At 40.3% G+C, this 17922-nt stretch overlaps 1 protein-coding gene across 2 annotated transcripts in view; it reads right to left on the bottom strand.

Annotated features, from left to right (window-relative positions):
- The window catches only part of BZW2 (basic leucine zipper and W2 domains 2), a 63164-nt gene continuing 51705 nt past the window's right edge, over positions 6464-17922 (bottom strand). Inside the window, exons 9-12 of one of the 2 annotated variants that reach the window (XM_005678994.3) lie at positions 17670-17816; positions 16227-16365; positions 7546-7668; positions 6464-6925 (exon numbers count right to left, since the gene is read on the bottom strand). In XM_005678994.3, coding sequence (XP_005679051.1) covers positions 6897-6925; positions 7546-7668; positions 16227-16365; positions 17670-17816 — 438 coding nt within the window. In that variant the 3' untranslated portion in view covers positions 6464-6896. The remainder of the gene's footprint in view (positions 6926-7545; positions 7669-16226; positions 16366-17669; positions 17817-17922) is intronic. The other variant, XM_018047355.1, reaches the window with a different exon arrangement.

Genomic DNA, 17922 nt, shown 5'->3' on the forward strand with positions numbered 1-17922 from the left:
GGATCCTGAAATTTTCCGTTTCTGCCTCCCTCCCAGGTGATACTGCTGCTGCTGGTCTGAAGTCTACACTCAGAAAACCACTGGGCTTTCCTGTTCAAGAGGAAAGAGAATGCTAAGAAAGGTTCCAGGATTTCCTCAAAGGCGTTTTTGTATTGCAAGAAGTCAAGATTGTCTGAATTTAGATTTTTCAAACGTTCTCATACTTCTTAAAAATACTTAAGTATTCAGGGAAGATAGGAGCTTGAGAGAGCTAGGGAAGAAATGATACAAATTCAGTAGTTTTTGAATTAGTCTAAATTAAAGTCCTATTCTGTGAGGCTAGGTTGCTTCAACATGCCTATTCCAGATTAGCTAGCCCAGTGGTTCTCAACATATGGTCACAGGTTCAGCAGGAACAGCAGGACCTGGGGACTTGCCAGAAAATGCAAATCCTCAGGTCTTACCCCAGGTGTACTGCGTCAGAGACTCTGGAGCTGTTTACAACCCATAATTAACAAGCCTTCCATGAGATTTTGAGCGACTAACTCTCTCTCTGCCATGTGATCCAGATGGTTTTCAGATAAAGTTTGAAAACCAGTAATCTAGTCCAGTTAGAGCTTCCCTCTCTTAGACATGTTCTAGGTCAGAGAGAGCAGGCTGAGGGGTTCACAGTTGGTCAATATCCACAATGTACTGGTGCAGATAGAGGCTGGTTAGACAATCCTCATGAGAAAGTATTTTTACTACTTTTGAAAAAAAAAAAAAATAAAGGATAGGATCAGATCATTTTGTAAATTATGGCCCCACGTTTTACTGGCTCTGCTTCAATAGTTTTACTGGCTCTGCTTCAACAGAATGCCACAATCAATAGTCATGGATTTCTGTCTAGCTCATTAATTCAAATTCTTACTAAGTAGCAGTCAGACTATGGTCCCAAAGCTGAACTTTTCAAAGATATAGGAACACATTAGGATGAATTTATGATCAACCCTTTAAAAAGGAATTCTTAATGCACATTTATTCATTCAAACATTTTTCAAACACCAACTTCCCGCTAAGCTATGCTAAATGGCAATACAGAGGTGAGCAAAGTACAACCCACCTCCTTTACTGAAGATCTAGCGGACTTCAGATGGCTGCACAGGGGTGCACCTTGGTAACCATCTGGCTTTGCGGCTGTCAGTGTGGTCCTGACACCAGGGGACTGGTGTTGGGTGTCTCAAGTATCACTGAGAAGTTGTCCTCAGACCTTGCCCACACCTACTGAGTCAGAAACTGAGTGGAGCAGGGAGGTGAGATCAGCAATCAATTTTCAGTCATTTGGGTGCCCCTGATGCATGCTGAGATTTAAGAACCCACAATCTACCCTAATTATATTTTACCTTTCTCAGGTCACAGACCTAAGAATCTGGGCATCTGATGAAAACAGTCTTACTTTTCACTTTGGATGTTGTGAACTCTGAGGGCCCAGTTTAAGGACTGATATCGTACAAGCCTTTATTTTACAGTTAAGCAAAGTAAATACCAAGAGCTGAGCAAACTCAGGGAGATAGTGAAGGACAAGGAAGCCTGGCATGTTGCAGTTCATGGGGTCACAAAGAGTTGGACATGACTTAGCAACTGAACAAGTGACTTACTATTTAAGTTAATCAACTAATTAATGACAGAAGAATGGTGCCTCCAAGCTCAAACCAACCAATTCCAAATTCATTTCTCTACTCCTCTATTTACACGGAAGGAAAAGCCAAAATATGGGTGCAAGAACACCCAATTCCTGGTCACAGGAATCTATGATGTCATTAAAACATCTATCCTGCCCATATAAAATGTAACTAGTCCTTCAGAGAAGGCAGGCATAATTTTTTTTTTTTTTGTAATGACTACTACAAGGAAATACATGCAATTTCCAAAACGATCTCTGACGAGCAGAAATGCTCCTAGGAATTCTTTTCTGTGCTAAAAGAAAATAGGGCAACATTTTGCTTAGTAAAAAAAAGTGTCCTCATGTTTCTTGTTTTTGCTGAAAGAGCTGGGTATTCCTGTCTGTAGATTGACAAGGGTCCACTTTATCACATACCAGAAAAGAACTCAACATAGAAACTGACAATGAAACTAGGCAAAGTTAAACAAAAGAAGGTCTAAGTGAACTGATCCTATATGTGGTCACCTCAAACACAGGGGAAATGAACCTATGCTGTCAGAACTCAGGATGACGATCTACCTAGAGGAGGGAGCAGTGGAGGCTGGGAGGGCGTGTCCTCTAGGACTGTGCTCACAGTTATGGTCTTCACTGGAGCCCTGCTCACACAGGTGTGCTTAGCTTCTATTCAGACAACAGTCTGCATTTTCCTTTCTTATAGGTATATACACACTTGAAACACACACATAAAACAAGGTGTTTTAAGGATGCAAAGATTAGCTCTAAAAAGTTGTTTTTCCTGGAAGAAATATCTTAATCCCATGGAGGTGTCAAGGCATCTATCATGAGGAACCTTGAAGTTAGTAATTTTTCAGAAGAACTTAGTGTAAAGAAATAATTGCCTATAGCCACGTTGGACCTGGTGTATTTCCAGACAGCTCCTTTTCTTGGCTTAATAAGATATTCTCCGTACTGCCAATGCAGGGGGCCCAGGTTCAATCCCTGGTGAGAGAACTAGATCCCATGTGCTGCAGCTAAAGATTCTGTGTGTTACAATAAGACCTGGTGCGGCCAAATAAAGATTTTTTAAAAACACAAATTCAAAAGTAAGACTCCTTGTGTTAAAGTTATTCAAATCCCTTGACCCAAATTCCATTTCAATTTTTTTTCTGAATAACCATAGATGAACAAAACCTTATGTCAGAATATTTTAAATGGTTATTTTTAAAAGAAAAACAAATAAAGATATTTTGAACATAAAGAGTAGTAATTGAACTTACACTGAACATAAAGAGTATTATATTATGCTCCATCCATACCAAGGATAATTATATATATTTTAAAATCATGTACTTCAAGGATAGTTATTGAGGTGGCAAAATGGTATCAAACACTGCTTAATAAAGAGCAGGATAAAAATGGTACAGAATAGACTTAATTTGTTAAAGAATTAAGCAAAGCCATATTTGTAAAAAATATAAAAACATTTAAAAAACATAAAAACTAAGTTCCCAACAAGCCATGGGGCAACTTGCCCCTCACTGCACTGCAATTACTGAGCCTGTGCTCTGGGACCTGCTTGCCACAAGAAAAGATCCTGCAGGCCTCAATGAAGCCAAATGAAAAAATATTTAAAAAAAGATATTTCCTACATTGTCTTTTAGTGCTGTCATTAACATTAGTTTTAATCTATTCAGATTAAAAACTCTGTTTAACATAACATACAGTTTTCATCTAACTAGAAATGATTTTAGTATGTATTAATAGACTAATAATAATAATAGACTAATTAATAGAGATTGATACTACTGTGGTCACCAGCCTCCAAGAGAGCCCTCGAGTCTCCCCACTGTCTGGAAGTCACACCTCATGTCGTCCCCTTCCGCACTGTACCCGAGTTGGTCTGTGCCACCAGTAGAACCCGACAGTATGGTAGGTCACTTCAAGTACTTAGTTATCAAAGATAGCCCTTCCAGGGCTGCCTTTCTCACACCACTCATTCTGGGGAAAGCCAGGGGTTATGCCATGAAGACTCTCAGGCAGCCTAAGCAGAGGGCCTGTGGTAAGGGACACGAGTCTGTAGCGAAACGTCACCGAGGAACTGAGGTCCTCCACCAATCCTTGCTTTGGGGCCACACCCCACAGGCCCCACACTCACCCAGCCTCAAGACTGAAGAAAGAGCTCCAAGGCAGCAACAGGGACATCAATGCTTTAATGGATGCGGGAGCTTATTTGTCTGAAGCAGGATCCTGGAGCAACACCCCACCATGTCAGTAGACAGCAGCAAAGACCCCAGGGCAAGACGTGGCAGTCTTTGGTACCAGGGGCAAAGGGAGGTTATCAGTTACAAGGGAATTGACATCAGGTGTGCACTTCAGTCACCAGGAGAACCAGCAGAAAGGCCGCTCCTTTTAAACTGTCTGAGTAGAGGGGTCTGATCTAACGATTAGAACAATCAGCACCTGGGGCCTGGAGCAAGGAGGCATTTCCAGATTAGACTATGACTAAGACAGAAGGTCTGTCATGTGATGAGGGTGTAGGGGAGGCTGAGACTTATTGAGCAGGGGTTCCCTAGTGGTGGCTCAGACATAAAGAATCTGGGACCCAGGTTTAGATCCATGAGTTGGGAAGATCTCCTGGAGGAGGGCATGGCAATCCACTCCAGTATTCTTGCCTGGAGAATCCCATGCACAGAGCAGCCTGGCAGGCTACAGTCCATGGGGTTGCCAAGAGTGGGACACGACTGAGCCACTAACACTTTCACTTTTCTTTTCCCCAACCTGGACCTGGCCACACAGTAGGAGGTGAGAGGCCAGCAAGCAACAGAAGCTTCGTCTTTACAGCCATTGCTATTGCTCACGTTACTGCCTGAGCTCTGCTTCCTGCTCAGTGAGATCAATAAATGTAACACACTTGAATCATTCTGAAGCCCTGCCCCTGCCCCCATCCGTGGAAAAATTATCTTCCAGGAAACTGGTCTCTGGTTTCAAAGTGGCTGGGGACTGCTGATGTAGACAGAGCAAGAGAGCAGCCATCTTGAGTGGCCTGAGCTTGCCCCACCAACAGCTTGACTGCAACCTCAGGAGAGGCCAAGCTGGAGGCCACCCTGCTGAGCTGCTCATGGATCCAAATCACAGAAACTGATAGGATAAATGTCTGTTGTTTAAACTTGCTAAATGTGGGGATAATCTGCTGTGTAGCAATAGATAACTAATGCAATTAGTTTTATAATTAGGACAAGTTTTATTTAAAAAAAGTAAAAGAGATACTTGTCTTTCTGAGAAAGAAGGGGCTTTGGTTTGAGGCTTCCTTAAGTTTTTGCTGATAGGCATCCTTCTTCTCCCGCATGACTGCACATGCCTGCTAAGTCACCTCAGTCGTGTCTGACTCTTTTCGAACCCACGGACTATAGCCCATCATGTTCCTCTGTCCACGGGATTTTCCAGGCAAGAATATTGAAGTGGGTTGCCATTTCCTTCTCCAGGGGATCTTCCTGACCCAGGGACTGAACCATCTTTGGCGTCGCCAGCATTGCAGTCAGCTTCTTGACTGCTGAGCCACCGGGGGAGCCCCTCATCCATGATTACGTACCTGAAAATCACTATCTTAAGCTCTGTTTGGAAAAAATATTATGTGCTAGAAAACATTAAGTAGTTTATACGTTAGAAAACTGACTTCCCAGATGTTTGCTCAGTAGAAGTGCTCCTGACCCTTCTTGAGCAACCTTCTGATTGAACTGTACAAACATACATTTCATTATAATTTGACAGCAGAAAATAGGGGCAAAAGGGCATGTGTGTGCAACTCAGTAATGGGACTTTTAGTTCCATCTTGGTCACTAAGACCTAGGACAGTAGGTCTGAGTGTGGATACTTTGGAAATAGTGGGGCAAAATCAAATACCTTCTTCACACATCTTACTCAAGATCCCCAAAATGACAGGGAACATGCTGATTTAAACTTAAATCTAAAATACATAAAAGTTGACATATAAAATTGTTATTACAAATTGAATGTAATTTTCAATATTTTAATCTTTAACTATATCTGTCAAAACATCAGAGATGAAGATTTAACTTAGAGTGTGCCTGCCATGTATACTAATTGGCAGTCAGTACTTGTCAAATTAGTTTGCCAAGTTTGCTTTCAATAAAAATTATTCATTTTTTTCATTTCAAATAAATACATTGAATATGTACTCTATGATGTGAATACCATTTAACTTCATAATTCTTATTTTTGGATAGGCAGAAGGAGGGGCAGATGGAGGCTTGCCATGAACTAATGGACTGGAAGAAATAAGATGCAGATTGAAAGGAAAAACCAGAAGGAAAGAGGAGCATTTTCCAGAACAATTTTAGGAAAGAATATATAAGCGCCCCCTGGGGTATGCTAGTCACTTCAAGGGGCTGTAAAGCTCTTTATCCTATGACTTCTACTCATTCTTGAGTACAGTCATTCTTGTCCTTATTATTTCCTGCATAATGAAAATGACATCCTCACACACAGATAATATTATTATTATCATCAATTTATGGTATTGGTGCTGCTGCTGCTAAGTCACTTCAGTTGTGTCCGACTCTGTGCGACCCCATAGACTCTCCAGATGATATTATTATTATCAATTTATGGTATTGGTGCTAGTGTGCCTACACTTTTGGGTGGATTTCTACGACACTACAAAGGTAAGTGAAATATATTCGCCAATGATACAAGGAGTAGAAGTGCTTTGATCAACAAGAACCATTCAGCATTTTGGATGGGAAAACAAGCCTGACATTGAAATGTCATCTGTACAAGAAGTCAGGACAGTAAAGAAATAAAAGCGTTGAAAATATAAGCCCAGATTTTTAAAAAGCCATTTATTTTAAAAAACTGGTTTGTCAAATCACATACACGAGCAGATACACAACTACCAATGTGGCCCTGTAATAGACACCAGTGGGGCGTTCACCACACAGTACCTGAAAAATACAGCTTAAAAAAGAGGAGTCTGTGGAGTATTTCGCCTCAGATACCTACTGGACTCCCTGTTGAATGGCTTTAAGTTAGCGAATAGTGAGTGAGAGGTAGAGTCCCAAGTATAATCGCTGATGCCTCAGGGCTCCATTTAAAAACAAAACAAAACAGAAAACCATTTCCCCTTGGCAAAAGGGAAGTCTATCCTATTTTTTTTTTTCCTTTGTGAAAACGGAAGCCAAGTTTCTCTTCTCAAATGGCTCAGCATTCCCAATAAAAGTGTTGTGTGGTGACCTAGGTATTGTGCTTCTTGAGCCACCTAATTCTCTTCACCTTCAGATTCAGACTCTACGAGAGAAGAGAGAGACAAGTCAGGTTGTTTTCTTCTGAGACTGTTAAACGAGGTCAGGAAATAGTTTCTATTCTTATCTCCCTGTCCCCTAAAAAAACACATTATTGCCTGGGTGTCCATTGACTAAGAGAGTCAGAAAGGGCAGAAGCAAACTTTTGGATTTTTAAATGAAATTGACTTTCTAAAAAGGCAACATACTCAGAAATATTACTGGTGACTATAACTACTTGTATGTTTCTGGATCATCAACTTCTCATGCCTAGTTGGATTAAGTCTCATCATTATTGCTCTTCCAACTTGTATTCCCACTTTAAGCACGTCAACCAGTAAAGGTGCTATAAAAAAAATGATATAATTCCATAAATGTAATTATTTTTCTCCTTTCACATCTGATTATTTCTTCCTCTTTGTCCTCCACTAGGAATACTTTAAGAGATTTTGTTTTGTTTATCATGCAGATATTTTCATTGCCTTGATTCAGAAATGAAGGTTTAGAACTTCAGTTTTACAAAGCCAAAAAAAAAAAAAAAAAAATCTGTGGAGGGAGGAGCTATTTTGAATTACAGTGAGAAAGGATCTGCTAAATGGCCACCAAGGTTGTTAAATACAATCATACCTTCCTCTGCGTTTTGTAACCACTCCACAAATTTCTTCATCTGGTCAAGGAAAACACTTTTGCCTTTGGCACCATGTGCTTCTTTGTACCACTTCAATATCGCTTCTTCACTCAGCACATCAGCTGCAATTTCAAATCAAACATTTCAAAGTTATTACATACATATCATGTTTTAAAGCAAGTTCATGTCTTACAGCTTAACAGAAAGCAATCACTTCAAATATCAAAATTCTGTTATGAAAGAAACTCATATTGAAACTTATCAGAAGACAAGAACCAAGCTTGTTTCCACACAGCACAGTGTCCTGTGTCCAGTGCACGTTAGTAGTGCGGGTAGTGATGTTGTTTAGTTGCTCAGTGGTGTCGAACTCCTTTGTGACCCCACAGACTGTAGGCTTTTCTGTTCATGGGATTTCCCAGGCAAGAATTCTGTAGTGGGTTGCCATTCCCTTCTCCAGGGGACCTTCCTGACCCAAGGATGGGACCCTTGTCTCCTGCATTGGCAGGTGGGATCTTTATTTCTGAGCCACTGGGGAAGCCCAGTAGATAGGATCGTCAGTACTTTAGTGATGATGGTGGGACTTGGAAATCTTACAGTGTTAATTTCCTGGGAGGAAACTGGGTTATTTTGCCAATGAATCAGCAATTCTAGCATTTCAGAATACCCTTTGTCCTGCCAGTTTCAAACACATCTTGATTAACCAGCGACCTCAAATGACTGGTCTTTTAAGGGGATTTACTTTAGGAGAACAAAAGGGCAAACAATAAAAAATATTGTAGATAGAATGCAATAATGATAATATTAATGATTAAATATAAAGATGAGCTTCCTGGGTATACCATGGGACCAATATACACAGAATCCAAAGTTCTACATCAGTCTATCGCTGTCCTAAATTTATTTTCCCACAATATCTAAATCACATGAGTTTCCTTGTACACCATTCAGAGAGAAAGACGTGTTAGATAGACTTCCTGCAGGTTTTTAAGAAAAAGTGTTATCTATTAACTATCTACTACCTAAAACTCTACATTCCACAAATACACCTTGATACCCTCAAGTTATCATTAACTTGGAATAGTTAATGTTAATAGAAAGGGGAATGTGGAAACAATAGCCTACATACTTTGCCAGTGTTCTAATGGGTTGTCTTTCGGGATTTTGGAGTGAGAAATGAAATAGAAACCATAGAAAAAGGATTTATTATTATCGCCAATGCCTGCCCAATCCACTGTAAATGCTGATAAATCATTCTAACGATGTTTTTGTAGTTAAAATATACCTTTAACTTATAAAAACAAGAGAAATGTTTTGATATTGCTTTTATTCATAATATCACTGATCTCTTCATAACAAAAGCCTTGTTTTTTAAAATTAATAACTGGCTCTCAGATTCAACTGAAGAGATTAAATTGACTAAAAATGCACGATTGGTTTTAGAAAATAGAAAAGTGTGTTTTATTTTTTATTTTGATCATTAAATACACTACATTTTGCAAATGAAGATAGAAATCTGGGTTTATTCATTTCTAAGGAATAGACTTAGAAATTATAATCAGGAGTCCTAAGTAATTACTCTTAGCTTCTAGTCTTTGAGTTTCTCATGTTTCCAGCTCTGCACTCTCCACTCACAATGATAAAAGAACTTTCCTACCTCTGGCCATCAAAGCCTAGTTTTCATAGCCATGAGAAGAAGATGGTTTACAACTCGAGGAAGTGATTTGTTACTGGGTAAGAACACTTTGCAGAAAATTTCCAGGAACACTGATTATCTCAAACATGAATTTTAAAAGTCCCTTTTATAGGATTTGTTTTTATGACATCTTTAAGATGCCTGTGATTTCTACTAGTAACTTCCAAACTGTTTCATCATGTTCTCCTATTAGTAAGATAATTTTGAGCACATACATTCCCAACATATGTATATTTTTTGGTTTACAAACTATATGCATATACTAACAACTACTCTTCATGGGGTTCTCAAGGCAAGAATACTGAAGTGGTGTGCCATTCCCTTCTCCAGTGGACCACATTCTGTCAAACCTCTCCACCATGACCTGTCTGTCTTGGGTGGCCCCACACGGCATGGCTTAGTTTCATTGAGTTAGACCTAACAGAAGCAGGAGATATTAAGAAGTGGCAAGAATACATAGAAGAACTGTACAGAAAAGAGCTTCATGACCCAGATAATCACGATGTTGTGTTCACTCACCTAGAGCCAGACATCCTGGGTTGTGAAGTCAAGTGGGCCTTAGAAAGCATCACTATGAACAAAGCTAATGGAGGTGATAGAATTCCAGTTGAGCTATTTCAAATCCTCAAAGATGATGCTGTGAAAGTGCTGCACTCAATATGCCAGCAAATTTGGAACACTCAGCAGTGGCCACAGGACTGGAAAAGGTCACTTTTCATTCCAATCCCAAAGAAAGGCAATGCCAAAGAATGCTCAAACTACCGCACAATTACACTCATCTCACACGCTAGTGAAGTCATGCTCAAAATTCCCCAAGCCAGGCTTCAATAGTACATGAACCGTGAACTTCCAGATGTTCAAGCTGGTTTTAGAAAAGGCAGAGGAACCAGAGATCAAATGGCCAACATTCGCTGGATCATGGAAAAAGCAAGAGAGTTCCAGAAAAACATCTATTTCTGCTTTATTGACTATGCCAAAGCCTGTAACTGTGTGGATCACAATAAACTGTGGAAAATTCTGAAAGAGATGTGAATACCAGACCACCTGATCTGCCTCTTGAGAAACCTATACGCAGGTCAGGAAGCAACAGTTAGAAGTGGACATAGAACAACAGATTGGTTCCAAATAGGAAAAGGAGTCTGTCAAGGCTGTATATTGTCACCCTGCTTATTTAACTTATATGCAGAGTATATCATGAGAAATGCTGGGCTGGAAGAAGCACAACCTGGAATAAGACTGCCAGGAGAAATATCAATAACCTCAGATATGCAGACGATACCACCCTTATGGCAGAAAGTGAAGAGGAGCTAAAAAGCCTCTTGATGAAAGTGAAAGGGGAGAGTGAAAAAGTTGGCCTAAAGCTCAACATTAAGAAAATGAAGATCATGGCATCTGGTCCCATCACTTCATGGGAAATAGATGGGGAAACAGTGGAAACAGTGTCAGACTTTATTTTTTTGGGCTCCAAAATCACTGCAGATGGTGACTGCAGCCATGAAATTAAAAGATGCTTACTCCTTGGAAGAAAAGTTATGACCAACCTGGACAGCATATTGAAAAGCAGAGATACTACTTTGCCAACAAAGGTCTGTCTAGTCAAGGCTATGGTTTTTCCAGTGGTCATGTGTGGATGTGAGAGTTGGACTATGAAGAAAGCTGAGCACCGAAGAATTGATGCTTTTGAACTGTGGTGTTGGACAAGACTCTTGAGAGTCCCTTGGACTGCAAGGACATCCAAGCAGTCCATTCTAAAGGAGATCAGTCCTGGGTGTTCACTGGAAGGAATGATGCTAAAGCTGAAACTCCAATACTTTGGCCACCTAATGTGAAGAGTTGACTCACTGGAAAAGACTCTGATACTGGGAGGGACTGGGCGCAGGAGGAGAAGGGGACGACAGAGGATGAGATGGCTGGATGGCATCACTGACTCGATGGACGTGAGTCTGAGTGAACTCCGGGAGTTGGTGATGGACAAGGAGGCCTGGCGTGCTGCGATTCATGGGGTTGCAAAGAGTCGGACACGACTGAGCAACTCAACTGAACAACTACTACTGTTAATGTTATAAAATAAATATAGAACTAAACATGTAAAGGGAAATTCTATTTTTCCTTCTCACCATAATGAATCATGTTATGATACAATCTACAGGTTGCAAAGGCGACAGAGCGTAGCTTAGAGACACTGTCTTGTGTCTTCCTTATGAAGGTTGAGAGCTCACTCCTGCGTTTGATTGCCCCGCAGAGGCCAAAAGAGACCATGCAAGTACTAGAATCCTTGTTGGTGACTGTGCTTGTGAAAAGGACTGTACATGACCGGGAAAACTTACCAGATATATTGTCTACTGAAAAATCAGACCAACTTCGTACAGAGCTGAGCTCGTGGAAGAATTTAATAATAAACACCTGCTGCAAGACCAAATCTCTAGGGAAATAAATAATAAAGAAGGGACAGAAACAATGACACAGGGCAACTTTGAGGCAAAGTGTGAATATCAAAAAGAAAGTTAACTTCTGCGTAGGAAAAAATCTAATTACAAATGAAAGGAGCTCCTTGACAAATGTAGGAGAGAGAGAACTTGTGTTTTCCACTAAGGGAAAGTAGGGAGAAGAGTTCATTATAACCAGGAGATGGAGATGACAAAGTGATGGGATCTCCTCCAACTACCTACTAGGAATACAGACGATCAGTAAAAGTACAGTAAGAAAGGAGACATTCCACAATTGTACCAAGGCCTCTCATATTACAGTGCGTTTCTCTCCCTTCTATGTGGCCAACTTCTTCATCACCTCTGGGGAAAATACTCTGGTCCCTTGAGAGCCTTCCTCTTTCCTTCACCAAGTTAGCTCCAGCTCGGAGTTAGAGGCCCCTCCGCTGTCTTCCTTCCACTTCTCATCATCATTTATTGGTACCAGCCTTCTTTTAGCCACTGATATGGTGATTATAGGAGAGAGCCACTGCAGTATTCTTGCCTAGAAAATACCATAGACAGTGGAGCCTGCCAGGCTACAGTCCATCGCGTCGCAAATCAGACATGACTGAGTGAATGAATACACACACACATTGTGATTATAATTTTGGGTTTTCTTCTATACTCTGAAATCCAGGCAGTCAGGGACTGTTTTGTTCATCTCATTTCCAGCATTTAACATAAGACTTGGCAGCTAGTTTGCACTCAGTACATGTATAATAAATAACCTGATGAGAAAAACTAAATATGTCTCAATGTGTAGAATTTTAATTCAAAATTTCAGTTTTCATGAGGGTCAAAGAGACAATATCCTAAGAGTGTTATGAGAACTGCAAAGTGTTAGGTGATGTCACTTATTTAAATATTTAAGTTGAAAACGATGTCACCTGAAACATAAAATTCAGTGCTTTTTATGAGCAGTGGCGTATAGGGACATGAGTCAAACATAATTTACCCTAAGAAAGCTGGGACTATATGTGAGAAGGTCAAACATCTTTTAGAATAAGAAACTTCTTTTAGAAAAATGTGTGTGAGGAATAGAATTTAACCTAAGAAATATCTGCAAACAATAAAACCCATAATAGAGATACTAATAGTACTTGAGGAGGTAGTTTTATATTTTTCCAAACCTACATGCTGAGAATACACTACCTAGCTTTAGGAAGAAAGAAATCTATTTTAGAAGGTGAATAATGCAACATTAGAAAAGTAGTGATGGACTTACTATTTTCCTTACTTCCTTAGAAATATAAAAATCTAGATTCTAGTACAAAATGTGAATCTTCAGGAAGGGACCAATCACCACTGTCTCCTTTCACTGCTGCAAAGCATTACTCAAAGTTTATTCACTTTCACTCCTCTATTTTTTTTCTATAAAATATATAAAAATGAAAATTTTAATAATGGCACTCTTTTAAGCAATTAGGTTTTCAGGGGTGACGTGGGGAGTCATATCCCACAGTTTCTGTTATCCTCAATTTTAGCAATACAGGAAGATGAGTGTATGTAATAGAGATACTCAGAGAAGGCAATGGCACCCCACTCCAGTACTCTTTCCTGGAAAATCCCATGGACAGAGGAGCCTGGTAGGCTGCAGTCCATGGGGTCAAGAAGAGTCAGACACTTACTGAGCGACTTCTAAAATGGGAAAGGAGAAATGATTTCCATTACATTTTTGAAAACTGGCTTTAAATCAAAATGTAAAGGGCTTCCCATCACTAGATAAAAGAAGCAGACAAAACACTATTTAATATTTGTAAAATGTGTATGTGTATATGGAATTAATGGTTAAGCATAATCTTAACCATGTTACTACAGTTCATGGGATTTGTCACTAAATAAATATCAATAAATATCCTTTAGGTCAATCAGTAAATATCCTTTAGGCATTCAATAAATATCCTTTAGGTCAATCAGTGATCTGAGACCAACAGTCACAGCATCACCTGGAAATTTGTTAAAAGGGAAATCTGAGGGCCCAAGGCTCAGAGGATAAAGCATCTGCCTGCAATGCAGGAGACCCGGGTTCGATCCCTGGGTTGGGAAGATCCCCTAGAGAAGGAAATGGCAACCCACTCCAGTATTCTTGCCTGGAGAATCCCATGGACAGAGGAGCCTGGCGGGCTACAGTCCACGGGGTCGCAAAGAGTCGGACATGACTGAGTGATTTCACTTCACTAAGGCTGGACGCACTGAATCAGAATCTTTGGGGAATCTGTTTTAACAAGCTCCCCAGGTGATTCACACACACACACAGGCACTGGAAAAGGAGTGCTTTAACAAACATAGTCCTCAAGTCTTCCTAGACATATGAAATACAGGACAAGAACATCCAAATCCATATAAAGACAAACGAAATATATGTCTACTGGTGCACAAGCGTTTGCTGAATGAAATAAGGCCAAGGTAAAAACTACTATGAAAAGGAAGGTAAACACAGTAACTCTCCTAACAGTCATAAAGAACAAACATTCTTCAGGGATTCCATGTTCTCAAGAGAAAAAAATGCAATTATTTTATTCAGAAGAACAGCCTATATATATAATTTTGTGGAAAACTGCAAAGTTACTTAGAAAATGATATTCTGTTTTAACTTCTCAGTAAAATATAGTTTAGGTTTCTATTTGCAAGTTTCCTGATTTCATTTCCAAAAACAGCTAGGCCAGAATAAAACTGATGCTGACACTTATGTTCCTGTGTTCCCTTGGGCCTGCTCATACTCACCACAGACTTTACTAACTGAAACAATCTATTTAATAGTTAACCTACGGTGTAAGGAACAGCTAATGCCTCTTCTTTGTACTTCTTGGTGCCCATTTCTTGGATATAATTCCAGGCCACTGTTCCTTAGAGTTTGGGGCTGAAGAATAGGAAATAACTCAAAGCTGCCAGTTTTGCTAGCTGTTAGTAGTTGTTATAAAAAGTATAATGGGGAAGGATTCTGACATTCATTAATAGTTAAAAAGAGAAATCTGAAGAGTAGGATGTTAATAGTTAATATGCCATCTAAATGCCTTTACTGATTAAAAAGTAGTTTGTCTTCGCCACTGGGTACCACAGGTATGTTTGCCATAGGACCTGCAGGTCTGGTTCTGATGGGTTACCTAGCATTAAGACATTGCTGTCTCATGACCTGGGGTATCATGTAAGCCCTAGTTTTAGGATGTTGCTATCTCACAACCATATCCAAGTGAGTCTAATACAGACCTGGCCAAAAAAAAAAACACCAAAACCAAAAACACCTTTTATTGAACTTCAAATGGGACTCTGCAGTCATCATAGTCTCCCACTGACACAGAAAACTGTGCCGAATACCTTAGTGCTGAGAAAGCAAAAATATCACCCACACACTTATGGGCAAGAAGAATGCATTTGAAGAATCTGGATAGCCAATTAAAACTCTGTGAAATGCTATCACGCATTTTTTTCCAAATAGCTAGCAACCGATAATGTAAAATTTTTACATTCCAAACTGTCATTCAAAATAGACAAATTTAAGAACGCATCAAAAAGAAAAGAAACATTTGACTGGTACTCATTTATGTGTTTGTTGTGTGCGTGTCTGTTAGTCACTCAGTTGTGTCTGACTCTTTGTGATGCCATGGACTGTAGCCTGCCAGGCTCCTCTATCCCTGGAATTTTCCAGGCAAGAAACCTGGAGTGGGTTGCCATTCCCTTCTCCATGGGATCTATCGGACCCAGGGATTGAATCCGGGTTTCCTGCACTGCAGGAGGATTCTTTACCGTCTGAGCCACCAGGGAAGTCCATTAATTTATACTTTAGTTTTCTTCTGTTATGCCATTTAAGATAGCAGTAATTTCTAATGAACATTTCATCATGTTCAAAACGTATCATTGTTTAAATGTTCCTTCCCCTCTCCTCATAAAACTAACTACAAAGCTAGACCAAAGAATAGTCTAGGATCATTTTTTAAAAATATACTATAGGTATAGAGATTGAGATCAGTTAAAACCCTAGAGCATTCATTTTTTAATAAACTGGCAGTACCAGTTGTCATGGCAACCTAAACCTTATAAACATAATGAACAGACAGTAAATCTGAAAATCTAAAAATAGTCATTTCCTGGGCAAATAGGAGACTGGGTGAGCCAAATAACTAAAACACAAAGTTTAAAGCTAATTTAGAGCCAGCTTGATGGTATCTGAAAGGCCTGAACATGCTTCTGGTACAATTCAAACACAGACCTTCTTTTCAGTAATTACAGTCTTTTTCACCATCCTCCCTCCCCATCTTCCGAAATTATAAGTTCATCACCAGTCTTCTAGCCATTTCCATCAGTGAGAGGTGCACAGGGGCCTAATCAGACTGGGACCTGGGGCCACAGGCATTTATGGGTTTTGTATGAATACCCCCTCTCTCTACATAATATGGCTGCCTCACTAAAACTCAGAGATGAGCAGAAACCCATGTCCCCCTCTGCATCACCCCTTACTCTGGCCCAAAAAGAGCTTCAACAAAACACGGAAGCATAGTGGCAGAACGACACAGATACATACCTTTGTAAAAGAGGACCACAATCTTCTGAAAGGCTTTCATGAAATGGATGTTGTCGTAGCAGTATTCCTGAACCTTCTGCAGGAGGATCAGCTCTGACTGGCCTTGGGAGCTGAACACAGCCAGGAGTGGAGCGTATTGCTGGAAGAGGAGCGGGGAGGAAGACCGTTCACTTTTGTGGGAAGTATAGGGCTGATGCCACTTGAAGCACAGCAGTCACCTGGAGATGTGCTTAGAAAACTTCCACTTTGAGGATTATCTTATTATAATATTGTGTCCAACCAAAATGAATTTTCTATCCCTGCACCATATCAGATTTCTCTCATTGCACCTGCTAAGAGAGACCAAATAGGAACTCCTGGCTCTGTCAAGAGACAACTGCTATGCTATGTGTTCATCTAATGGATATTGTGAAAATGAGGCAGAGATCCTAAGCTCTGAAGGTTTCCAGGCCTGCTGTGATTCTTCCACTCCTGGCTCTGCCACTGGAAGAGTAGAGGTCTCTTCCCAGATCCCCTCACAAAACATCTTTATGGTTTTGTTTTGTTCATATTGCTCCTTCTGTCTTAAATGACCTTGGCTTCCAGTTCTTGATGTGTGTGTATCTCTCTCAGTCCTGTCTGACTCTTTGTGACCCCACTGATGGTAGCCCGCCAGGCTCCTCTGTCCATAGAATTCTCCAGGCAAGAATACTGAAGTGGGTTGCCACTCTCTTCTCCAGAGGATATTCCCAAACCAGGGATCAAACCCAGGTCTCCCACACTGCAGGCAGATTCTTTACCATCTGAGCCATCAGGGAAGCCCCTAGTTGTTGATGTTTGGCTATTATTTTGTCTAAGAGTTACTGAGCTCAGCACAAACTCCTCCTTCGATCCTTCCCTGCATAGGCTACTCACTGCTCTGTTCTCCTAAATATTGAAGAGTTATCTGATTTACATCCTACCAAGTTTATACTATGTAGGTGTCCGCTTCCCAATTCAACTGTAAACTCTGAAGGCAGGTTCTAAGTCTTCTACGTTTCTTAATAGTTTTACAGGGAGAGGATGATGAAAGCAAACACATATGTATCCCCCTACAAAAATATACAATTTATACAATCAGTTGATTTCTTCTACCACTCACTTTTCAAATTCTAACGTCAACTTGTAGCTGACTCCTTAGGAATTTTTGTCAGGTAGAAGGAAAACTAACAGACTATATTTCTCTTTAATACTGAATATATGACTATTCCGTGGATTTTCTGATGTTTTTAATAAGAACTTACCCTCAGTTATTTCACAAGCTCTTACATCTCAAACATTTTAGGTGGTGGCATATTTGAAAGGAAAAACATTAGGAAATACATGTTTGGACTGAACCTGGGACACTATGATTAGAACCCGTCTGTCACACTGTTAAAGCTGCAGCTGGCCTGCAGCCAAGACAGCCTGGCTGGAACCCTGTACCTTCAGGTGTTTGAGGGCCTGCTCCGCCACGAGTTCCTCCTTCTTGTTCCATTCCACAGCGTTCATTATACAGGTCCACAGAAGTCCAATCACTGCTGTTTCTGGAAGATCATTCCTTTTCATTTCTTCTTTAACATAGAGAACCACCTACATTTCACGAAGATAGGAGTCAAAAGAAGAACAGGCAGGTGGGGAGATCCCCCCCTCTCTGTGCTTAGTGAAAGGTTTGGGGCAGACAAACACACTGCTAGTC

The sequence above is a fragment of the Capra hircus genome, chromosome 4, assembly GCF_001704415.2.
Source record: "Capra hircus breed San Clemente chromosome 4, ASM170441v1, whole genome shotgun sequence".
Lineage (NCBI taxonomy): Eukaryota > Metazoa > Chordata > Mammalia > Artiodactyla > Bovidae > Capra > Capra hircus.